The sequence below is a fragment of the Carcharodon carcharias genome, chromosome 1 (genome assembly GCF_017639515.1).
Source record: "Carcharodon carcharias isolate sCarCar2 chromosome 1, sCarCar2.pri, whole genome shotgun sequence".
Classification (NCBI taxonomy): Eukaryota; Metazoa; Chordata; class Chondrichthyes; order Lamniformes; family Lamnidae; genus Carcharodon; species Carcharodon carcharias.
Window position 1 is genome coordinate 245,868,343 of NC_054467.1, and position 20,888 is coordinate 245,889,230.

A 20,888-nucleotide genomic window follows, 5' to 3' on the forward strand; every position below is an offset into this window, starting at 1 on the left:
GGCTATTGACAAATTAACACGATGTGGCTGGCGGGAAGTCATGTGAGACGCAGACATGTGAGAATTTCCACACGTGGTACCGTCAGTAGAGGGTGCGGTGTGAGAAGGGGATCATTCATAGGATAGAATCTGGAGGGGAAGAAAGTGGGTGCCACCTTCACATTCCTGTGGCAGATAAATTGAGGGACATCAGCAGCCTACCCTCAATACCTTGTGGCAGATTTATCACTCCAACCCAGGAAAGATCCTTGTAAAGAAGAAATTTTTCAAACAAAGAGTAATAGGGCACAGAATGCATTATCATGAGTAGCTTTTCAGTCACTCATAACATTTAAACATTAGGTAAAAGGAAGGTGTTGAAGGGAATGAAGAAAGGCAAGTGGGTGGAGTGACAGTTGGCAACCATATCGGGGACAGTGATCACAATTCAGTTAGATTTAGCATTACCATGGAAAAGGACAGAGATAAGGCAGGAGTAAAAGTCTTGAACTGGGGGAAAGCAAATTTTGCAGAAATGAGAAGGGACTTGGCTGAGGTGGACTGGACAGCACTGCTGGAGGACAAAACAGTGGAAAACCAGTGGGAAGCACTAAAAAGCGAGATCCTAATTGTACAAAGTACACACGTCCCCGACAAAAATAAGAGTGGTACTGCCAAATCTAGACCCCTCCTGGCTGTCTAGAGGAATACAGGGGAAGATCAAACAGAAAAAGAAAGCGTACAATAGGCACAAAGAACTAACCACAGCAGATAGCCTAGACGAATATAGGAATGTAGGAAGTGCAGGGACGAAGTAGAAAAGGAAATAAGGAAATCAAAGAGAGGGCATGAAAAAAGATTAGCAAGTAAAGTTAAAGATAACCCAAAGATGTTCGACCAATACATTAATGCTAAAAGGTTAGTTAAGGAAAAAGTGGGGCCTATCAGAGATGAAGATGGAAACTTGCGTGTAGATGCAGAGGCTGTGGGAAGGGTTTTGAATGAATATTTTGTCTCCGTGTTTACAAAGGAAAGGGAGGATGTAGATATAGTAGTCCAGGAGGAACACTGCGAAATATTGGACGGGATAGTCATAAAGAGAGAGGAAGTACTCGAAGGGTTGAAATCCTTGAGAGTTGATACGTCACCAGGGCAAGATGGATTGTTTCTGAGGCTGCTGAAGGAAGTCAGGGAGGAGATAGCAGATGCTCTGAGGATGATTTTCCAATCTTCACTAGATACAGGGGAGGTACCGGAGGACTGCAGAAATGCAAACGTAGTTCCATTGTTTAAAAAGGGATCAAAGGAAATGCCAAACAATTATAGGCCAGTTAGTCTTACATCGGTAGTGAGTAAATTAGTAGAATCAATCCTGAGAGATAGGATTAACTGTCATGTGGAAAGGCATGGACTAGTCAGGGATGGTCAGCATGGATTTGTTAAAGGAAGGTCTTGCCTCACAAATTTGATTGAATTCTTTGAGGAAGTGACAAGAAGGGTTGATGAAGGTAGTGCAGTGGATGGATGTTGTGTACATGGATTTGGGCAAGGCATTTGACAAGGTCCCACATGGCAGATTGGTCAGGAAAGTAAAAGCCCATGGGATTCAGGGTAATGTGACAAACCGGATAAAAGGTTGGCTTTGTAACAGGAAACAAAGGGTAATGGTTGATGGATGCCCTTGCGAATGGAAAGTTATCTCAAGTGGTGTTCCACAGGGTTCGGTGTTGGGACCCTTGCTGTTTGTGTTATATATTAATGATTTGGATGTGAACGTGGGGGGCACGATTGGGAAATTTGCAGATGACACAAAGATTGGTCGAGTAGTGGATAGTGTAGTGGATAGCTAAAATCTCCAAAACGATATAGATGGGTTGGTGGAGTGGGCGGTAAAGTGGCAGATGGTTTTTAACATAGAGAAGTGTGAGGTCATACATTTAGGGAGGTCAAACACTTACAGGGATTACACAATAAATGGGAATATACTAAGAGGGGTAGATGAAGTGAGAGATCTTGGCATACAAGTACACAGGTGCCTGAAAGCAGCAGTTCAAGTAGACAAGGTTGTAAAGAAGGCATAAGGAATGCTCTCCTTCAATGGCAGAGGTATCGAATATAAAAGTAAGGATATATTGTTGGAATTTTATAAAATACTGATGAGGCCACAACTGGAGTATTGTGTGCAGTTCTGGTCATCACATTACAGGAAGGACGTAATAGCTCTGGAGAGAGTGCAGAGGAGGTTTACAAGAATGTTGCCTGGGTTAGAAAAGTGTAGCTACAAGGAGAGATTGGATAGGTTGGGGTTATTTTCCTTAGAATAAAGAAGGCTGAGAGGTGACTTGATTGAGGTGTACAAAATTATGAGGGGAATAGATAGAGTGGACAGAATAAAATTGTTTCCCATGGTGAAGAATTCTAGAACCAGGGGACATAGATTCAAGATAAGTGGCAGAAGGTGTAGGGGCACATGAGGAAGAACTTTTTTATGTAGAGGGTAGTGGGTGTCCAGAATTCGCTGCCCAAGTTGGTGGTAGAGGCAGAAACTCTAAACTCTTTTAAAAGTACCTGGATCTGCACCTTAAGTGCTGTAAGCTGCAGGGCTATGGGCCGGGTGCAGGAAGGTGGATTAGAAAGGGCATCTGGGTGTCCACGGGCTGGCATGGACAAGATAGACCGAACGCTGTAACTTTTCTATGGTTCTAATGAGGAGTGGGACAAGGTAATGGAATGAAAATTCAAGAGAGGATCAAAGATACAGGCACAGTGGGCCAAATGACCTATTTCTGTACTAAAATTTCTATGATTTGAAAATGAGCAAATAGGATTAAAATCTTTATAAAGCCTAAACCTTTTTTTTTAGAAAAATGAATTTAGTATTTGAATTTTTAAAATAACCTCTGCTGGGTTTGTAATAGGCTCATGATAAAATCATTCCGGCTCATTTTGGCGGGAAAAATGCCTGCATGCCAGAGGAAATGACTTGATTTGGGAAGGAAAATTAATAGAGAGGTATAAATACCATTTTTGAAAGGGCTATCAAAAATTAATAAAACCTGGAAAATGGGAAGAATGAATAATAGAATGTTATAGCACAGAAGGAGACTATTCATCCGTGTGCTAGATCTTTGGCAGAGCTATCCAATTAGTCCCACCCACTCGCTCTCATCCCATAGAATGGTATATTTTCTCTTCATTTATCCAATTCCCTTTAGGAACATACTATTGAATCTGCCCCTTCAGGCAGTGCATTCCAAATTCCAACAACTTACTGTGTAAAAAAAACAAAGTTGTCTCATGTCACCTCTGGATCTTTTTCTAATCACTTTAAATTTGTTTCCTCTGGTTACTGACCCCTCTGTCACTGGGAACAGTTTCTCCTTATTTACTCTATCAAAACCATTTAAGGTTTTGAACACTTCAATCAAATCTCATCTTAAACCTTCTTTACTTTAAGGAGATCCTTCTCCACAGAGACAAAGTCCTTCATCCATGGGATCATTCTAATCGATCCCTTTTTCACCCTCTCTTAAGACTTTGACATCCTCATTAAAGTGCAGTGCCAAGAACAGAACACAATACTCCAGCTGAGGCTTAACCAGAATTTTATAATTTCCTTCTTTTGTACACAATGTCTCTTAATAAAAAGCGTATAAGATCATTGGCTTTATGTTAAAAAAAAATCCTTCTCGGCTTGACCAGCTAGCTTCAAAGTTAGTTCCAAATACTTGGATCAACTTGCATGTGAAAATACAAAGCATCCAAAACAAAGCTGAGAGTTCTATAATGGAGACATAGTTTAAATTTGGACAGACTACAGAATTTAATAATTTCAGGAGATGGGAAGGAAAGGAAAATGGGAGAAGGTGGGCTGGTAGTTTTAGTAAAGTATACGGGTCCCAACACCAGGACAGAAGGATACACAAGGTAATTATGTCAAGACAGAATCCATATGCAGAGTCAATAAATGATACAAAATTTATTGTGTATCTCGTATCACTAAACAGTGGAGATGAAATAGAGGGAGAAATCTGCAAATAATTTAGGATTGTATAAAAAGAGGGTAATACCTTTGGGTGATTTACTGTATCTCAAAATAGACTGGAATAAGACAATGTATGTAAAATGTGGAATGCTTTTAAAAATGCATGCAGTATTGCTTCCTCTATCAATATGTTTGATATAAGCTTTACACAATTTTTGAAGATTGTAAGGAGAGATGGTGGGGCAGTGGTAATATCATTGGACTCGTAATTCAGGGGACATGGGTTCAAATCACACTATGGCACTTGGTAGAATTTAAATTCAGTTCAATTACTAAAATCTGGAATTAAAAGCTAGTAATAGTGATCATGAAACTGTTGTCAATTGTTATAAAAATCCATCTGTATCACAGGGAAGGAAATCTGCTGTCCTTACTTGATCTGGCCTACATGCAAAAAAAAAATAAAGATGGAGAAAATAAACTTTGAGGATAAACTATCAAGTAATATAAAAAGGGACATTAAGAGCTTCTTTAAATATATAAAAAGGAAGAGAGAGGCCAAAGTGAACATAGGCCTCTGAGAGAATGAGGCTGGGGAACTAATAATGGGGAACCAGGAAATGGCAGAGGAGTTGAATAAATACTTTGCATCAGTTTTCACGGCAAGAGACACTAATAGCATACCAAAAATACTAAATAGTCATGGTGCAAAAGGGCGGGGGATGGAAATAAATACAATAAATATCACTAGAGAAAAAGTACTAGGGAAACTAATGGGGCTAAAGGCTGATAAGTCACCTGGACCCGATGAGTTGCATCCTAGGATATTAAAGGAAATAGCTGCAGAGATAGTGGATGCACTGGTAGTAATCTTCTAAGAATCCTTAGATTCTGGAAAACTCCCAGAGGATTGGAAAACTGCCAATGTAACACCCTTATTCAAAAAGGGAGGGAGACAAAAAACAGGTAACTCTCGGCCAGTTAGCTTAACATCTGTCATTGGGAAAATGTTAGAGTCTAATATAAAGGATGTAATAGCAGAACATTTAGAAATGCATAATATAGTTAAGCAGAGTCAACATGGCTTCATGAAGGCTTGACAAATTAATTAGAATTCTTTGAGGAGGTAACAAGCAGGATAGTTACAAGGGAACCAGTAGATGTAATATATTTGGATTTCCAAAAGGCGTTTGATAAGGTAGTACACATAAGGCTACTTAGTAAGATAAGAGCCTATGGTGTTGGGGGAATATATTAGCATGGATAGAGGACTGGCTAACTAATAGGTGGCAGAGAGTTGGGATGCGTGGGGCATTTTCAGGATGGCAACCTGTAACTAGTGGAGTGCCACAGGGCTGGGGCCACAATTATTTACAACATATATTAACGGCTTGGATGAGAGAAATTAACGTACTAAGTTTGTGGTTGACACAAAAATAGGCGGGAAGGCAAGTGGTGAGGATGACACAGAGAGTCTACAGAGGGATATAGGCAGGTTAAGTAAGTGAGCAAAAAACTTGGCAGTTGAAATATAATGTGGGAAAGTTTGAGGTTATGCACTTTGGCAGGAAGAATAGAGGAGCTGAATATTACTTAAATGGAGAAAGACTGCAGAAGGCTGCAGCACAGAGGGATTTAGGAGTCCTTGTGCATGAATCCCAAAAAACTAACATACAAGTTCAGCAGGTAATAGGGAAGGCAAATGGAATGTTGGCCTTTATTTCAAAGGGAATGGAGTATAAAAATAGGGAAGTCTTGCTAAAACTACACAAGGCACTAGTTAGGCCACACCTAGAATACTGTGAACAGGTTTGGTCCCTTTTATAAGGAAAGATACACTGGCATTGGAGGCAGTCCAGAGAAGGTTCACTAGATTGATCCCAGGTATGGAGGGATTTTCTTATGAGAAGCTGGGCCTGTACTCATTGGAGTTTAGAAGAATGAGAGGTCCTTATTGAAAAATATAAGCTTCTTAGGGGGCTTGACAGGGTAGATGCTGAGAGGTTGCTTCCCCTTGTGGGTGAGCCATAATCTCAGAGTGAGGGGTAGCCCATTTAAGACAGATGTGGAGGAACTTCTTCTCTCAGAGGGCAGTTAATCTGTGGAATTCTTTACCATAGAGGACTGTAGAGGCTGGGTCGTTAAGTATTCAAGGCTGAGATAGGCAGGTTTTTAATCAGTAAAGAAATCAAGGGTTATGGGGAAAAGGCAGGAAAGTGAAGTTGAGGATTATCAGATCCGCCATGATCTGAATGAATGGTGGAGCAGACACAATGGTCCAAATGAACTACTTATGCTCCTACGTCTTACGGTCTTATGTGATTACCACAAGAGGTTAATTCTGAACTGCTCTCTGAAATTGCCTAGCAAGCCATTCAAATTAAGGATAGTTAGGGTTGGGCAATAAATGCTGGCCAAGCCAGGGACACACTTGGGCAGGAAAAACAAGGCACGGGAATACGCAATGAATGGTAGGACCCTAGGTAGTACCGAGGATCAGAGAGCCCTTAGCGTGCATGTCCACCGGTCCCTTAAGCTAGCGGGACAGATAGATAAGGTGGTTAAGAAGGCATATGGGATACTTGCCTATATTAGCAGAGGCATAGAATATGAGAGCAGGGAGTTTATGCTGGAACTGTATAAAACACTGGTTAGGCCACAGCTAGAGTATTGCGTGCAGTTCTGGAATCTGCATTATAGGAAGGATGCGATTGCACTAGAGAGTTTGCAGAGGAGATTTACCAGGTTGTTGCCTGGGCTGGAGAGTTTTAGTTATGAGGAGAGATTGGATAGACTGGAGTTATTTTCCCTGGAGCAGAGGAGATTGAGGGGGGACATGATTGAGGTGTATAAAATTATGAGGGGCATAGATAGGGTAGACAGGAAGGAACTTTTCCTCTTGGTGGAGGGATCAACCTATTAATTAGATTTAACGTAAGGTGCAGGAGGTTTAGAGGGGATGTGAGGAAGAATTTTTTCATCCAGAGGGTGGTCGGAATCTGGAACTCACTGCCTGAGTAGAGGCAGAAACCCTCATAACATTTAAGAAGTATTTGGATGTGCACTTGCAATGCCAAGGCTTAATGCTGGAAAATGGGATTAGAATAGTTAGGTACTTGTTTGATTGGCGCGGACTCGAACGGTCTTTTTCTGTGCTGTAGGCCTAAACCTAATTGCCCTCATTCAGAGAGCATTTTTAAAAGTCAACCACATTGCTATAAGTCTGGAGTCACATGTCGGCAGTTTTCCTTCCAGATTTATTTTTTTTTTTTACAGCAATCGTAATTTCATGATCACCATCAGACTTAATTCCAGATTTTTACTGAATTCAAATTTCACCATTTGCTGTGGTGGGATTTGAACCCAGATCCCTAGTCCAGTGACAATATCACTGTCCCACCGCCTCCCCCCGGCAAGACTGATGCTGAAAATATGTTTTTCCTCGTGGGGAAATCTAGAACTGGGTGGTGGGGGGGGGGGGCGGGATGGGTATTGGGGCGGTGGGCGATGGGGCACACAGTTTACAAGTAAGGCTTCTCCCATTTAAGATGGAGATGAGGAGGATTTTTTCTCTTGGAGGGTCATTTGTGGTATTGTCTTCCAGAGACAGCAGTGGATTATAGGGTCATTGAGGATATTCAAGGCTGAGCTGGACACATTTTTCATCTACAAGGGAGTCCAGGGTTATAAGGGGCAGGAAGAAAAGTGGAAAGATGGCATGATCAGAATAGCCATGATCTTATTGAATGGTGGAGTGGGCTCAAATGTCTATTCCTGCTCCTATTTCTTATGACCTTATTTATTTCTAGGAAGTTAATTAGTGTAAATAAGTTACGGAGAGCAGAGCAGAACAATTGAGAAGTGGTGGCTACAACAGGATCAAGACTAGAAAAGGATATTGGATTAGGCATAAGGATGCTAGACAGGAAAAGCGAAGTTCAGAGATTTGAAAAGGAATCGGCCCTAAAATAACATGGTGGAGAAATCAGCAAAGAGATTAACAGCGGGAAATCTTTAAATAGGATGCAAGGTCAAAAATAAAATATGATAAAGCAAAATGAATGAATATAAAGTAACAGGTGTAGAATTCCATGGACTAAGAGATTACAGCTAAACAACTGCACTTATTTATATTGCACTTATAATGTAGCAAAATGTTTCAAGGTACTCAACAGGTGCATTAACAGACAAAAAGAGGACACCGGGCCATTATGACAGGCACCAAAAGCTTTGTTAGAGAGTTAGGTTTTATCAAGTGACTTAGAGGATGAGAGAAAGGCAGAGGTTTAGAGAGGGAACTCCAGAGCTTATGGCCTAGGCAACTGATGAAGCAATTAAAATAGGGGTCTACAGAAGGCTAAAACTTAAACAATAAAGTTAGGATAAGAATATTGGAGCATGTAAGGCTCTGGAACAGAAATCACTACAATTTTAGAGGAAAGATTTGTAAATATTTGAAGTGGAGGAAGATATAAGGATATTGAAGGACATCAGGGTTGAGGTTAATTTTCAATTGCTCTTGGTCTTAAGGTAGTGAAATCAGTAAGCATTATTTCCACAAGGAAGAAATCTGGTACTCTCCCCCTCAAAAGCTGGGACAATTGGATTCTTCAAAATGGAGATTGACAAGTTTTTTTTTAAAAAGCAAGAGTATCAAAGGATATGGATCAGAGGTGGATAAAATAGAGTTGAGGTAAATTCAGCCACGATCTAGCTGAATAATAGAACAGGCTTGAGGGGTTGAATGGTCTCCTGCTTTGCTCATGTTCCAGCGATGAGCCAGTAGAGGTACAATGGACCAAACGCCTTCCATGCTGTAAACTTCTAAACTTGTTCTCTATGTTCTATGCAGGATTTTGATTTAATTGTGCACACAGCTTCCTATGTACTGTGCAACATTTAAGAAAAGGATGTTCTTTAATTAAAAGCAGGATTCCATTTGGAAGCAAAGAGCATATTTGTATCAAATGTCAGAAAGTCCTCAGAGGGGAAAACAACAGAGGCTACACAGCAAACCTTTTCTTCTGCTTAACAAAAATGCACTCTTCTACACAAGTTCATCAAGTAATCACAAATCCTTAGTCCTTCCAGAGTGTGAAAGTTACTAAACAGCAAAAGAACATGGCCCCTTCCCATCCCCTCAACTACTTAAAAAGTCTTCTTAGGCCTCCATTCCACTGAGCAAGGATGTTTTTTTTTAAAAAAATACAAACTGTTTGGCAAGGCATAGAATCCAGGAACTAAGCATTCATTGTAAGTTAGGCAAGGAACTGTCACTGACCTGACTGTCCTGGTGGTGGTATTCCTCCCACTCCTCTTGGTAATCGTACAAATATTGAGAGGATAGCTGCTTTATTACCAAAGCACGGCTCTAATGCAATGGGCTTAGGGATACTCTGCAAGAGAAGAAGAAACAAAATATTTTGTAATTGTATAAGAGCACTTTAAAGATGGAGCAGATATAAATTGGATTGGAAATAATTGATCTTTATGTGACTGACATATCCAGATACGGATCTAAAACATTTTTTTTTAAAAGCAGGTTTTTGGCACTATATCATATTTCTAATAAAAAGTTACATTCAGCACCATTTATTGTTATTAGCTTTTTCTTGAACACTAGGTCCCTTCATTTTGTGAAGGCAGCAGCCCAGTGAATACTAATGAAACACATTGTACACATAAATGTGTAAATAAAACTTGCAAAGCAATCTTCACAGTTAAATCATGCCCGGCCACCTAAAAACCATCCTCGTTTTGCAAAATTTGGATGTAATATTTTGTCAGTACTGAAGCCCCCTTCTGTAAATTTGGCTCAGTAGCTTGGTTTGCACAGATGGGTTGGCAGGGCTGATGTTCAGATTGGCAGTCGCCATGTTAAGTAATTTGTACTGCTCCTAAATTAAGTTGCATGTGCACATATATAGGGACACGTTAATTTTCTCCCACAGTGGCAAAGAGTCAGCAGTTAATGCAGCAGACAAGAAATAATGAATGGGAGGAGGTGAAGTGAATATTAATGTCTACTAACTATAATATGGTAATCTTTCCTCCCACCTAGACATTCTGAAGGAATCAACTCCTTACCGGATCTCAATTTTACAGGCATTGGTAAACCTCTAGAACCTTGTCAGCAAGATATCTAACTGAGGAAACATCACGTACGAGCCAGATTCTGTCCTCAAGGAGGACACATACACTTTCACTGGGAGTTGCTTAATAGTGATCAGAAGCAGGAACCCTAAGCCAACTTCTCTCTCAATTGAGGAGCTTGGAGGTCATTTGTAAGACTCAACTCATAGTTTGCAGTACTGTATGTTAGATATTTACTCAACTTTAATATCACCAGTTACTCTAATTGTATTTTATGAATACAAATCCCCAAAGAAAAGCAATGGCCTTCTCATTTCCTGAGTTTAAGGTGTTTTGAAACTGATTTAGCTTTCTCTTGAGGCAGAAGGCAGGAGGTTTCTCAGAATGAGGCCAAGGACTACAATCCCCAGCAACCTGCCAGTTTTGGCCAATCTACAGTGCAGGTAGCTTGTCTGGCTGTGTATACCATGTTCTGGGTTTCTCTTCTTGCAGTTAAAGGGCTCATCCATCCTGACAACAATGTAACTGTGTGGAAAAATGGTGCAAGGAGAGAGTCCCGAGCCAAAGGTGAGGAGCTACTGGGGAAGGCCCAGAGAGAGGAAAACCACCCGGGAAGGAACCCAAGGACAGGTGCCATACAGAGGACCCAGAGAGAGAGAGAGATGACCGGTAGGAACACCAAGCAGAGAAACCCCTGGGGGGAGCAGCAAAGGAAGAGACTCCAGGCTGCAAAAGTACTGCAATTGACATGCTTCAGGTAGTGAGGGCTTGGGAAAATCCCTGGAAAGCTAAAAAGGCTTTGGAAGGTTGGTGACTCTGTGCTGTGTGAGACTGGGGCAAAAGGTAACCCTTTGGAGCAATGATGTTCTGCTTGGCACGGCTGAGGAGCTGGAGCTGTGCCTGAGAGTTGGCGCTGGAGTGTAGCCTTGGGAAGCCATTGGAAGTAGTCTCAGTTGAAGAGATTAAACCATCAGGTGGTGAGTGGTCATGGAGGCAGTCCGAGTTGGAGCAACTTTTGGGGGGATTTCTGAGGACAGACCTTCGAAGCTGAAGGCTGGAAATCCCTTGTGAGGGAGACAGTGTTTTAACGAGATTGTGTAACTCACAGTGGACACGATGTCTGTGAGGGTTGCTGAGAAATCTGTGCAATCTCTCTTGGTCGCCTTTGCCATTTATTGTGCAGTGTAATGTGTTTGACCACAGTTTGATTGTTAATTCACATGTACCTCATATTAGTTTTGAATGTTAAGAGTGTAAGATAGATATTGTAAATTGTACACTTTTCTGACTACACATAGTAAAGTTTATTTTAGTTTGTTTAAAACTGTAGTTTTTAAAATTCATTTATGGGATGTGGGCGTCCCTTATGGACTCTCTTAGGAAGGACCTGGGATTTCAAACTTTGTCTACTTTAAACAAGAAGTTACTAGTCTCTAGATGGATCATAACCAAACTTGGGGGTCTAGTTCAGGATTATACAAAAGGTGATTAGTCTACCATTTAGTCTGCAGTTACACCGATAAGCAGACCTCGCATCCCTTATCTGGAGTGAATCTTTTCTGTTTAATATTTAGGCAGATGGCACTGGTAGCATAATCCATGGATTGTAACAAAGAACTCTTACTCCATACAATGATAATCCAAATTAGTACCACACAAATAGAGACCAATCTGTCTCAGCAAACAGATTGCTAAGAGACAGTCTCTTTGTGAACCCTCATGTTTCAGTCAAGGAGATGGGCGTTTGGGTTAAAATGTCAATCATGGTTAGTGCTCTTTAATATGGTAGGAAACTCCTGTTGTGCCTGCCATTGTGGCAATGCACAGCATAATACGAACATACATATGAACAAGGAGCAAGAGTAGGCCGTTCGGCCTCTCGAGCCTACCCTGCCGTTTAATAAGCTCATGGCTGATCTGATAGTAACCTCAAGTCTGCATCTCGCCTGCCCCCGATAACCTATCACCTCCTTGCTTACCAAGAATCAATCCACCTCTGCTTAAAAATATTCAAAGACTCTGCTTCCACGGCAAGGAGCCATCGCAAGTAGCCATCTTTTCATAACAGCCTGAAATGCCTGATATTTTACTTATTGGTTGTGATTTAACGGGGGTGACAGGGGTCTAGCCCACCAGTTGGAGAACAAGTGGGAACCCTGCTTCACCTGACGAAATTAATCTCCTGTAAGGCACTTAACTGGCCATCATCAGTCATTCCCTGAGATTTAGGATGGCTCGGGTGGAAAATTCCACCCCATGAGAACTATAGACCAATCAGAGGCTTACAGATCTCCATTGTCCGTAGCACCACCGGGAGTGGAGCCCGCTGCGGTAATGCTCCAAGGACTTCACCAGGATCGACGCTGCATCCCTGGACAAAGGTGACTGAGGCAGGATGGGGGTGGTGGAGAATGGGTTGCCAGAGGAAGGGGCATTGGAGGCAAGGGCAAGTGGGTGGCTTTCAAAGTCCCCTCTTCCTGATGCCAGGTCCCTCGATCAGGCGCTGTGAACAAGAGGGCCCCCCCCTGCACGCACCCCGCCAACAAGGCAAATCCAACAGGGTTTGCTGGGTGGCCTTCGGGAGGTATGAGAACACGTGCAGCTCCCGTTTAATCCCTGAGCTACCACTAAATTCCAGTGGGCTCAGTGGTAATTGGTGTCGAGAGGGTCACTCATGAGCCTAATTGGCATCTTCCACGAGCGGGTGAATTGCTCGAATCGGCCCCTTCCCACCCCCCAACTTAATTGAGGGAAGCTTTCTTGCTGCCAACAGGCTGATGCATGGCCTCCCATGCAATTTTGTGGGCCTGGCCACCAAGCAATCTAGCATAGCATAAATACTGCATGTAAAAAAAAAATCATCTCAGGTAGCATAAAGTCCAAATTTGACACATATCACAGCTTAGTCTTAGCTAGATCAGCTAACCTGGGACTTTCCTAGTCTGTATAACTTAGCTACTTATAGAATAAACTCACTAAGCAAGCATAAAATATTGGCATCATTAGGTTCAGGGAGGAAGTAAGTTAGAAAGCATAAGATTTTTTAATAACATGGAAGAAAATATACAGCTATACCAAAGTATAATCAGTTACATTTGTTATGGTCTAAAAAGTCAGTTGGTGAAGTATTTAATTTGAACCAACCTTGACACATTTTAAAAGCATTTATTTTTCAGTTATTGATTACAAACAAGCACCTCACCAATTCAACAACCACAGTTTATGTCAGTGTCTATTTCGAGGGACACAAGTGAATCCCCAGTTATTGCCAACCACCTGCTGAGAATTAAACACAATCAATACACAATTAACATTTCCCAAATCACAGGGAGCAACATCTAAATGAAAGGGTTGTTGAAGAATCACCACAGGAAGATGGTTGAGGAAGAAGGCAGCACATGTTTTTGCGTCATATCCTAAAGCAGTGCTTTTCTGACCACAAACAACTTTGTTATCACCCTTCTGGATAATACACACCCTGCTGTTTATTAAGCAAAGTAGATCGTTTACTTCCAAGTTAAAAAAACACTCTTGGTTCCGCCAGAAATTTTTCTTGCCCTCTCTTTAACAACTGCAATATTCTTGTTTTGCCTACAGCAACATAGCCAAGATGAGGATTCTGGAGCAGGAGATGAAATTGTGGTGAGGTAAATTGTCAATATCCTGACATAGTCTTAATTATAACAAAGTTTATTAATAAAAATATACTTGGTAAAATACTAACATCATCTTTTCTGAAAAGCAGAAACATTCTCTAAACTTGAATATCTAGATGATTTTTGCTTTTTAAAACTCATACTGTATTGTTGCTGCAAAATTGGTCCTTCTGTTGCAAAGTAAGCTCGCAAACATCCAACAATTTTATTCACTTGAAAAAGACCCAGAGGCTATTTAGCTGCATATAACTCTTCACATGTGTGCTGATTATATCACAGATTCTTTGAAGGAGTTGCTGAGGTGCTAATGTGAGGCAGCTGAACGCTCAGACAATTGAAGCCAAAGCAGATCCCCATCCTGGGTTTATGATTAATCAATCTCCTGTTCATGTGAACTACAAGGAAATACACAGAAGTCACAACTTGGACAAAAGTCTTGGACTCAACCAACCTGGGTTAGTGTTAACCCTCCATGAGAACAAATAAATACAGACACACCTCGGGGTTCAAATAGATAGGGAACAATTACAACATTGCTTGCGTCTTGGAAGACCCACAGAGAATCTGGTGAAATGCTGATCTAACATCCCTGCCTAATATTAATTTGTTGACTTTGATGGAGAGCAAAATCAGTTGGGTGCAAAACCAACATTTCATCCAATCCTGTCAGTTACCTGGATACGTTAAAATTGGCCCCACTGGGCTGGGTGTAAAATCAGCTTTTCACTTAGTCCTGTGGTTTTCCCACTTAGCAATTTTGGTTAAAAATTTCCTGCAATTCCCAACTTGTTACATATCCCTGTAAACTCCTCTTCTTCATCCATCAATCCCATTTAATCTTAAATGCAGACATAATTTTTTTTTCTATAACAATAATTTCACAATTTAAAAAAATGCATAATATATACAACTTTTAAGATGAAGACATGTGGATGTTAAAGAAGAGGAAATGGACAGCAAGTTCAAGCCCATCCTTTCGGATTACGCCCAAGTGTAACTTTTCAATATGTATTTTTTTCTCTTTCAAAATGTACCATAAACCCATCAAAAGCATCAACATCAATGTTCAACCATGGTAATTTATACTGACCATATTATGACCATTATTAAAACAAAAGCTGTCTACTTTTTAAGTAGAAGGGCCAGTAACCAGAGGGCACAGATTGAAGGTTACTGACTGAAGAACCAGAGGCAACATGAGGAAACCTTTTTTTTTTAAAAAAAGGCAAATTGTTATATCCAGAAGACAATGTCTGAAATGTGATGGAAGTAGAATCAGTAATAAAACTTTTGAAAGGGAACTGCATAAATACCTGAAGAGGAAAGTTTTGCAAGGCTGAGAGGAGTGGCACTAATTGGAAAGCTCATTCAAAGAACCAGCCTAGACATGATGGGCCAAATGGCCACCTCTATGCTATGTCATTCTATAATTCTATTATTTTTTTTTATCTAATCACTTCTGGTATTAAAACCCTTCATCACCAGGGACAATTTACATGGAACAACTTTGCCATCCTCCCCAGAAAGTTGTGAAAATTTCAGTAATGGCACTGGAAGTTGCCATTTCTCCCAAAGAAAACAAAGCTGAGCTTCCTTAATCATTACCCATAACTGAAATTCATATAACCATTCACATCTACATCATAGAAAGAGGCTATTCAGTCCAGCGTATCTGCGCCATCTTTATACTACTGTAACCCAGAACAAATCCTACTGCTCCTCTCTCCCCTTCTAGCCTGCTTCATTCAAATTTCTCTTAAAACATGCATTGGTCCCTATTGCAAACATTTCCATACTCCAACCTCAACTGGTGGTCTCACTGAGAATTTTAAATTTGCGATCCCTCATCATTACCATAAGACATAGGAGCAGAAATTAGGCCATTCAGCCCATCGAGTCTGCTCCGCCATTCAATCATGGCTGATAAGTTTCTCAACCCCATTCTCCCGCCTTCTCCCCGTAACCTTTGATCCCCTTACCAACCAAGAACCTATCTATCTACATCTTAAATACACTCAATGACCTGGCCTCCACAGCCTTCTGTGGCAATGAATTCCATAGATTCACCACTCTCTGGCTAAAGAAATTTCTCCTCATCTCTGTTCTAAAAGGTCTTCCGTTTACCCTGAGACTGTGCCCTTGGGTCCCAGTCTCTCCTACTAATGGAAACATCTTCCCCACGTCCACTCTATCCAGGCCTTTCAGTATTCTGTAAGTTTCAATCAGATCCCCCCTCATCCTTCTAAACTCCATCGAGTATAGACCCAGAGTCTTCAAACATTCCTTATATGTTAAGCCTTTCATTCCTGGGATCGTTCTCGTGAACCTCTTCTGCTATCTCCCCAAACCAGGGCTAACTCTCCAGAAATTTTGAAAACCTCTTAAATTTCTCGTAACCTGTCTGTTAATTTTTTTTTTTTTACCCAACTGCTGTGTTTTACAAAGTTAATTGCATGATAATTCAAATAATGTTCGCATCAAAGAGTTGCCTTCCTAAGCAACTATGTCATTTGTGTTCTGATGAAAAGTTATCGACCTGAAACATTAAATCTGCTTCTCTCCATTAATGCTGCCTGATCTGCTGCGTATTTCCAGCATTTTTTTGGTTTTATTTATTTTTGTAACATTTGCCTTTATAACTAGAGGGTTAAAATATAAAGGGGAGGAAGTTCTGTTTTGAGTGTACAAAATCCTAGTCAGACAGGAATATTGTATACAGTTCTGGGCATCTCACCTTAGAAAAGATTTACTGGCCTTGGGAGGATTGCACACAGATTCATCAATGTTACCAAGGGTTATATCAAGGAGAGATTGCAGGAACTAGGTTTGTATTCCTTAGAATACAGAAGGTTAAAGGGTAATTTAATAGAAGTTTTTAGGATCTTGGAAGGAACTGGTAGAAGGGCAGAGAGAAACTGTTTCTGCTAATGGGGTATACAGGACAAGGGTCATAAATAAAAGGGTTTTGTTAAAATCAGAGCCAAGCCATTTCAGAGAAGTTAGGAACACTTCTTCATGTAAAAAAAAACAATGAATTTTTGTTAGTCAAAAGTACGAAGGGATCTGGAAGCAAGGTGGGTGAATGGAGTTAGGACACAGATCAGCCATGATCTCATTGAATGGTGGAAAAGGTTCAAGGGATCGAATAGCCTACAGGTACTCCTGTTCTGATGTTCATTATTATAGTGGCAACTGTCCAAGTATCCCAAGTTTCTCCTCATTACTAAATCTTTGGCATCATCTTGGTGAATCTATATTTTACTGCTCTCTAGGGCTTTAATGCCCTTTCCATAATAGAGTGCCCAAGACTGCAGACATGACTCTCTGATATAACCAATGTTTTGAATCAACTCATCGTTACTTCTTGACACTTGTACTTTATCCCTATTTATAAAAGATCATTGGTCTTAATTATAGGTGGTGATGACGTAATACTGTCGCTGGACTAGTAACTCAGAGACCCAGGGTAATGCTGTGGGGTTCGAATGCTGCCACGGCAGATGGTGGAATTTGAAATCAATAAAAAGCTTGAATTAAAAGTCTGATGATGACCATGAAACCATTGTCAATTGTTGTAAAAACTCATCTGGTTCACTAATGGTCCTTTAGGGAAGGAAATCTATCGTCCTTACCTGGTCTGGCCTACATGTGACACCAGGCCCACAGCATCATGGTTGTAACAAGCCGCTGAAAAGTCACAAAAAAGAATGAAACCAGTTGGGCCACTTTGGATCGACTTAGGAACTGGAAACAACAATGGCAATCGCAGCCTTGTCGACCCTGCAAAGTCCTCCTTACTAACATCAGGGGGCTAGTGCCAAAATTGGGAGAGCTGACTCTTTGACTATGTCAGGCTGTTGCTTAACTAGTCTATCTCACAGAATCATACCTCACAGATAATGTCCCAGACACCACCATCACCATCTCTGGGTATGTCCTGTCCCACCAGCAGGGCAGGCCTAGCAGAGCTGTCGGTACAGTAGTATGTAGTCAGGAGGGAATTGCCCTGGGAGTCCTCAACATCGACTCCAGGCCCCATGAAGTCTCATGGCATCAGGTCAAACATGGGCAAGGAAACCGCTTGATAATTATCACGTACCGCCCTCCCTCAGCTCCTCCATGTTGAACACCACTTGGAGAAAGCAATGAGGGTGGCAAGGGTGCAGAATGTAGTCTGGGTGGAGGACTTCAATGTCCATCACCAAGAGTGGCTCGGTAGCACCACCACTGACCAAGCTGGGCGTGTCCTAAATGACATAGCTGCTAGACTGGGTCTGCAGCAGGTAGTGAGGAAACCAACAAGAGGGAAAAACATACTTGACCTCATCCTCACCAACCTGCCTGCCGCAGAACCATCTGTCCATGACAGTATCGGTAGGAATGACCACTGCACAGTTGTTGTGGAGACGAAGTCCCACCTTCACATTGAGGATACCCTCCGTGTTGTGTGGCACTATCACTGTGATAAAAGGGATAGACTTCAAACAGTTTTAGCAACTCAAGACTGGGCACCCATGAGAAGCTGTGAGCCATCAGCAGCAGCAGAATTCTACTCGAACACAATCTGTAACCTCATGGCCCGGCATATCCCCCACTCTATCATTACCATCAAGCCAAGGGGATCAACCCTGATTCAATGAAGAATGCAGGAGGGCATGCCAGGAGCAGCAGCAGGTATACCTAAAAATGAGGTGTCAACCTGGTGAAGCTATAACACAGGACTACTTGTGTGCTAAACAGCAAGTGATAGACCAGAACTAAGCGACCCCATAACCAAAGGATCAGATCTAGGCTCTGCAGTCCTACCACATTCAGTCATAAATGGTGAACAATTAAACCACTCACTGGAGGAGGAGGCTCCACAAATATCTCCGTCCTCAATGATAGAAGAGCCCAGCATCTCACCGCAAAAGATAAGACTGAAACATTTGTTACAATCTTCAGCCATAAGTGCCAAGTGGATGATCCATCTTAAATTCCTCCGGAGGTCCCCAACATCACAGAAGCCAGTCTTCAGCCAATTCGATTCACTCCATGTGATATCAAGAAATGGGTGAAGACACTGGATACTGCAAAGGCTATGGGGCCTGGCAATAGTGCTGAAGACTTGTGCTCCAGAACTTGCCGTGCCCCTGGCCAATCTGCTCCAGTACAGCTACAACACTGGCATCTACCCAGCTATGTGGAAAATTGCCCACGATAATGTACTCAAAAAGCAGGACAAATCCAACCCGACGAATTACCCCCCCTCCATCAGTCTACTCTCAATCATCAGTAAAGTAATGGAAGGGGTCATCAACAGTGCTATCAAGCAGCACTTGCTTAGCAATGACCTGCACACTGACGCCCAGTTTGGGTTCCGCCAGGGCCACTCAGCTCCTGAGTTCATTACAGCCTTGGTTCATACATGGACAGAAGAGCTGAACTCCCGAGGTGAGGTGAGAATGACTGCCCTTGACATCAAGGCTGCATTTGACAGAGTGTGGCATCAAGGAGCCCGAGCAAAACTGGAGTCAATGGGAACCGGGGGAAAGCTCTCCACTGGTTGAAGTCATACCTAGCACAAAGGAAGATGTTGTGGTTGTTGGAGGTCAGTCTTCTTAGCTCCAGGACATCACTGCAGGAGTTCCTCAGGGTTGTGTCCTTGACCCAACCATCTTCACGTGCTTCATCAATGACCTTCCTTCCATAATAAGGTCAGAAGTGGGGATGTTCGCTGATGATTGCATGGTGTTCAGCACCATTTGCGACTCCTCAGATACTGAAGCAGTGCATGTCCAAATGCAGCAAGACCTGGATAATATCCAGGCTTGGGCTGACAAATGGCAAGTAACATTTGCGCCACAGGCAATGACCATCTCCAACAAGAGAGAATCCAACTATCGCCCCTTGATGTTAAATGGCATTACCATCACTGAATCCCCCACTATCAACATCCTGGGGGTTACCATTGACAAGAAACTGAACTGGAGTAGCCATATAAATACTGTGGCTACAAAAGCAGGTCAGAGGCTAGGAATCCTGTTATGGGTAACTCACCTCCTGACTCCCCAAAGCCTGTTCACCATCTACAAGGCACAAGGCAGGAGTGTGATGGAATACTCTCCACTTGCCTGCCTGGGTGCAGCTCCTACAACACTCCAGAAGTTTGACACCGTCCAGGACAAAGCAGCCCGCTTGATTGGCACCACATCCACAAACATTCATTCCTTCCATCACCGACGCACAGTAGCAGCAGTATGTACCATCTACAAGGTGCAATGCAGGGATTCAGCAAGGCTCCTGAGACAGCATCTTCCAAACCCACAACTGCTACTATCTAGAAGGACAAGGGCAGCAGATAGATGGGAACACCACCACCTGGAAGTTCCCCTCCAAGTCACTCACCAGACTCACTCTCTAGAGGACCAACATCAGCCTTAATTACTTTTTTCCTATATAAATCTCTCTGCTCCAGTTCCCTGTCAGGCCCCCATAATCTTCAACTCCTTGAAGATCAAAAACCTGTCTAACTAAGCCTTGAATGACCCAGCCTCACCGCTTTCTGGGGTAGAGAATTTCAAAGGTTAATGACCCTTTGAGAAGAAATTCCTCCTCAACTCTGCATTAAATGGGAGAGTCCTTAACTGTTCCCCCCTCAATTTAGATTCCCCCACGAGGGGGAATGTTGACCATGACAGGCTGTTCCACTTATCCAGACCGTAGAAACAGAGGGCATGGCCTGCACTTGAAGGGGCAGTAAATTTAAGATATATCTGCAGGAACAATATTTCACTGAGATTCAATCTATGGAACAGGCTCAAGAGCAGCAAAGTGTTGACACGTTCAAATTTGATAGATTTCAAGGAAATATTTTGGGATACGATATATGTTAATTTGAGACATGATATATTGTAAGTGGCGTATGCTTGGCAGGAACACGTGACTTTACCCATGAATCTTGAAGTTCTCCACCATTGGGATTGTTCTCACATCATGTCTTGCTGGGTCTGTTGTAGACTAATTCATAGAAATTGTTTGCCATTAGTCAACATCTCCACTGTTATATCTTGCAACAACAGGATGAAAGTGAATGAGATGGACCTTCGTGAATGCTATGTTCAATACAATGTTTAAAGATAGGAGAGTTGGTGTTTCAGGTGTGGGTCGTTCACTTGAACAGAGTTGTTTTTTAT

General features: G+C 41.9%; 1 protein-coding gene and 1 long non-coding RNA gene across 2 annotated transcripts in view; one reads left to right on the plus strand and one right to left on the minus strand.

Moving 5' to 3' along the window:
* Window positions 1-20,888, plus strand: part of LOC121279917 — a 78,702-nt gene that overhangs the window by 51,722 nt on the left and 6,092 nt on the right. Inside the window, exons 2-3 of the long non-coding RNA XR_005943525.1 lie at window positions 13,655-13,704; window positions 13,993-14,168. This is a non-coding gene — a long non-coding RNA (uncharacterized LOC121279917). The remainder of the gene's footprint in view (window positions 1-13,654; window positions 13,705-13,992; window positions 14,169-20,888) is intronic.
* Window positions 1-20,888, minus strand: part of atrn (attractin) — a 366,964-nt gene that overhangs the window by 7,563 nt on the left and 338,513 nt on the right. The window contains exon 28 of the mRNA XM_041191464.1: window positions 9,246-9,360. Within this exon, the coding sequence (XP_041047398.1) occupies window positions 9,246-9,360 (115 nt within the window). The remainder of the gene's footprint in view (window positions 1-9,245; window positions 9,361-20,888) is intronic.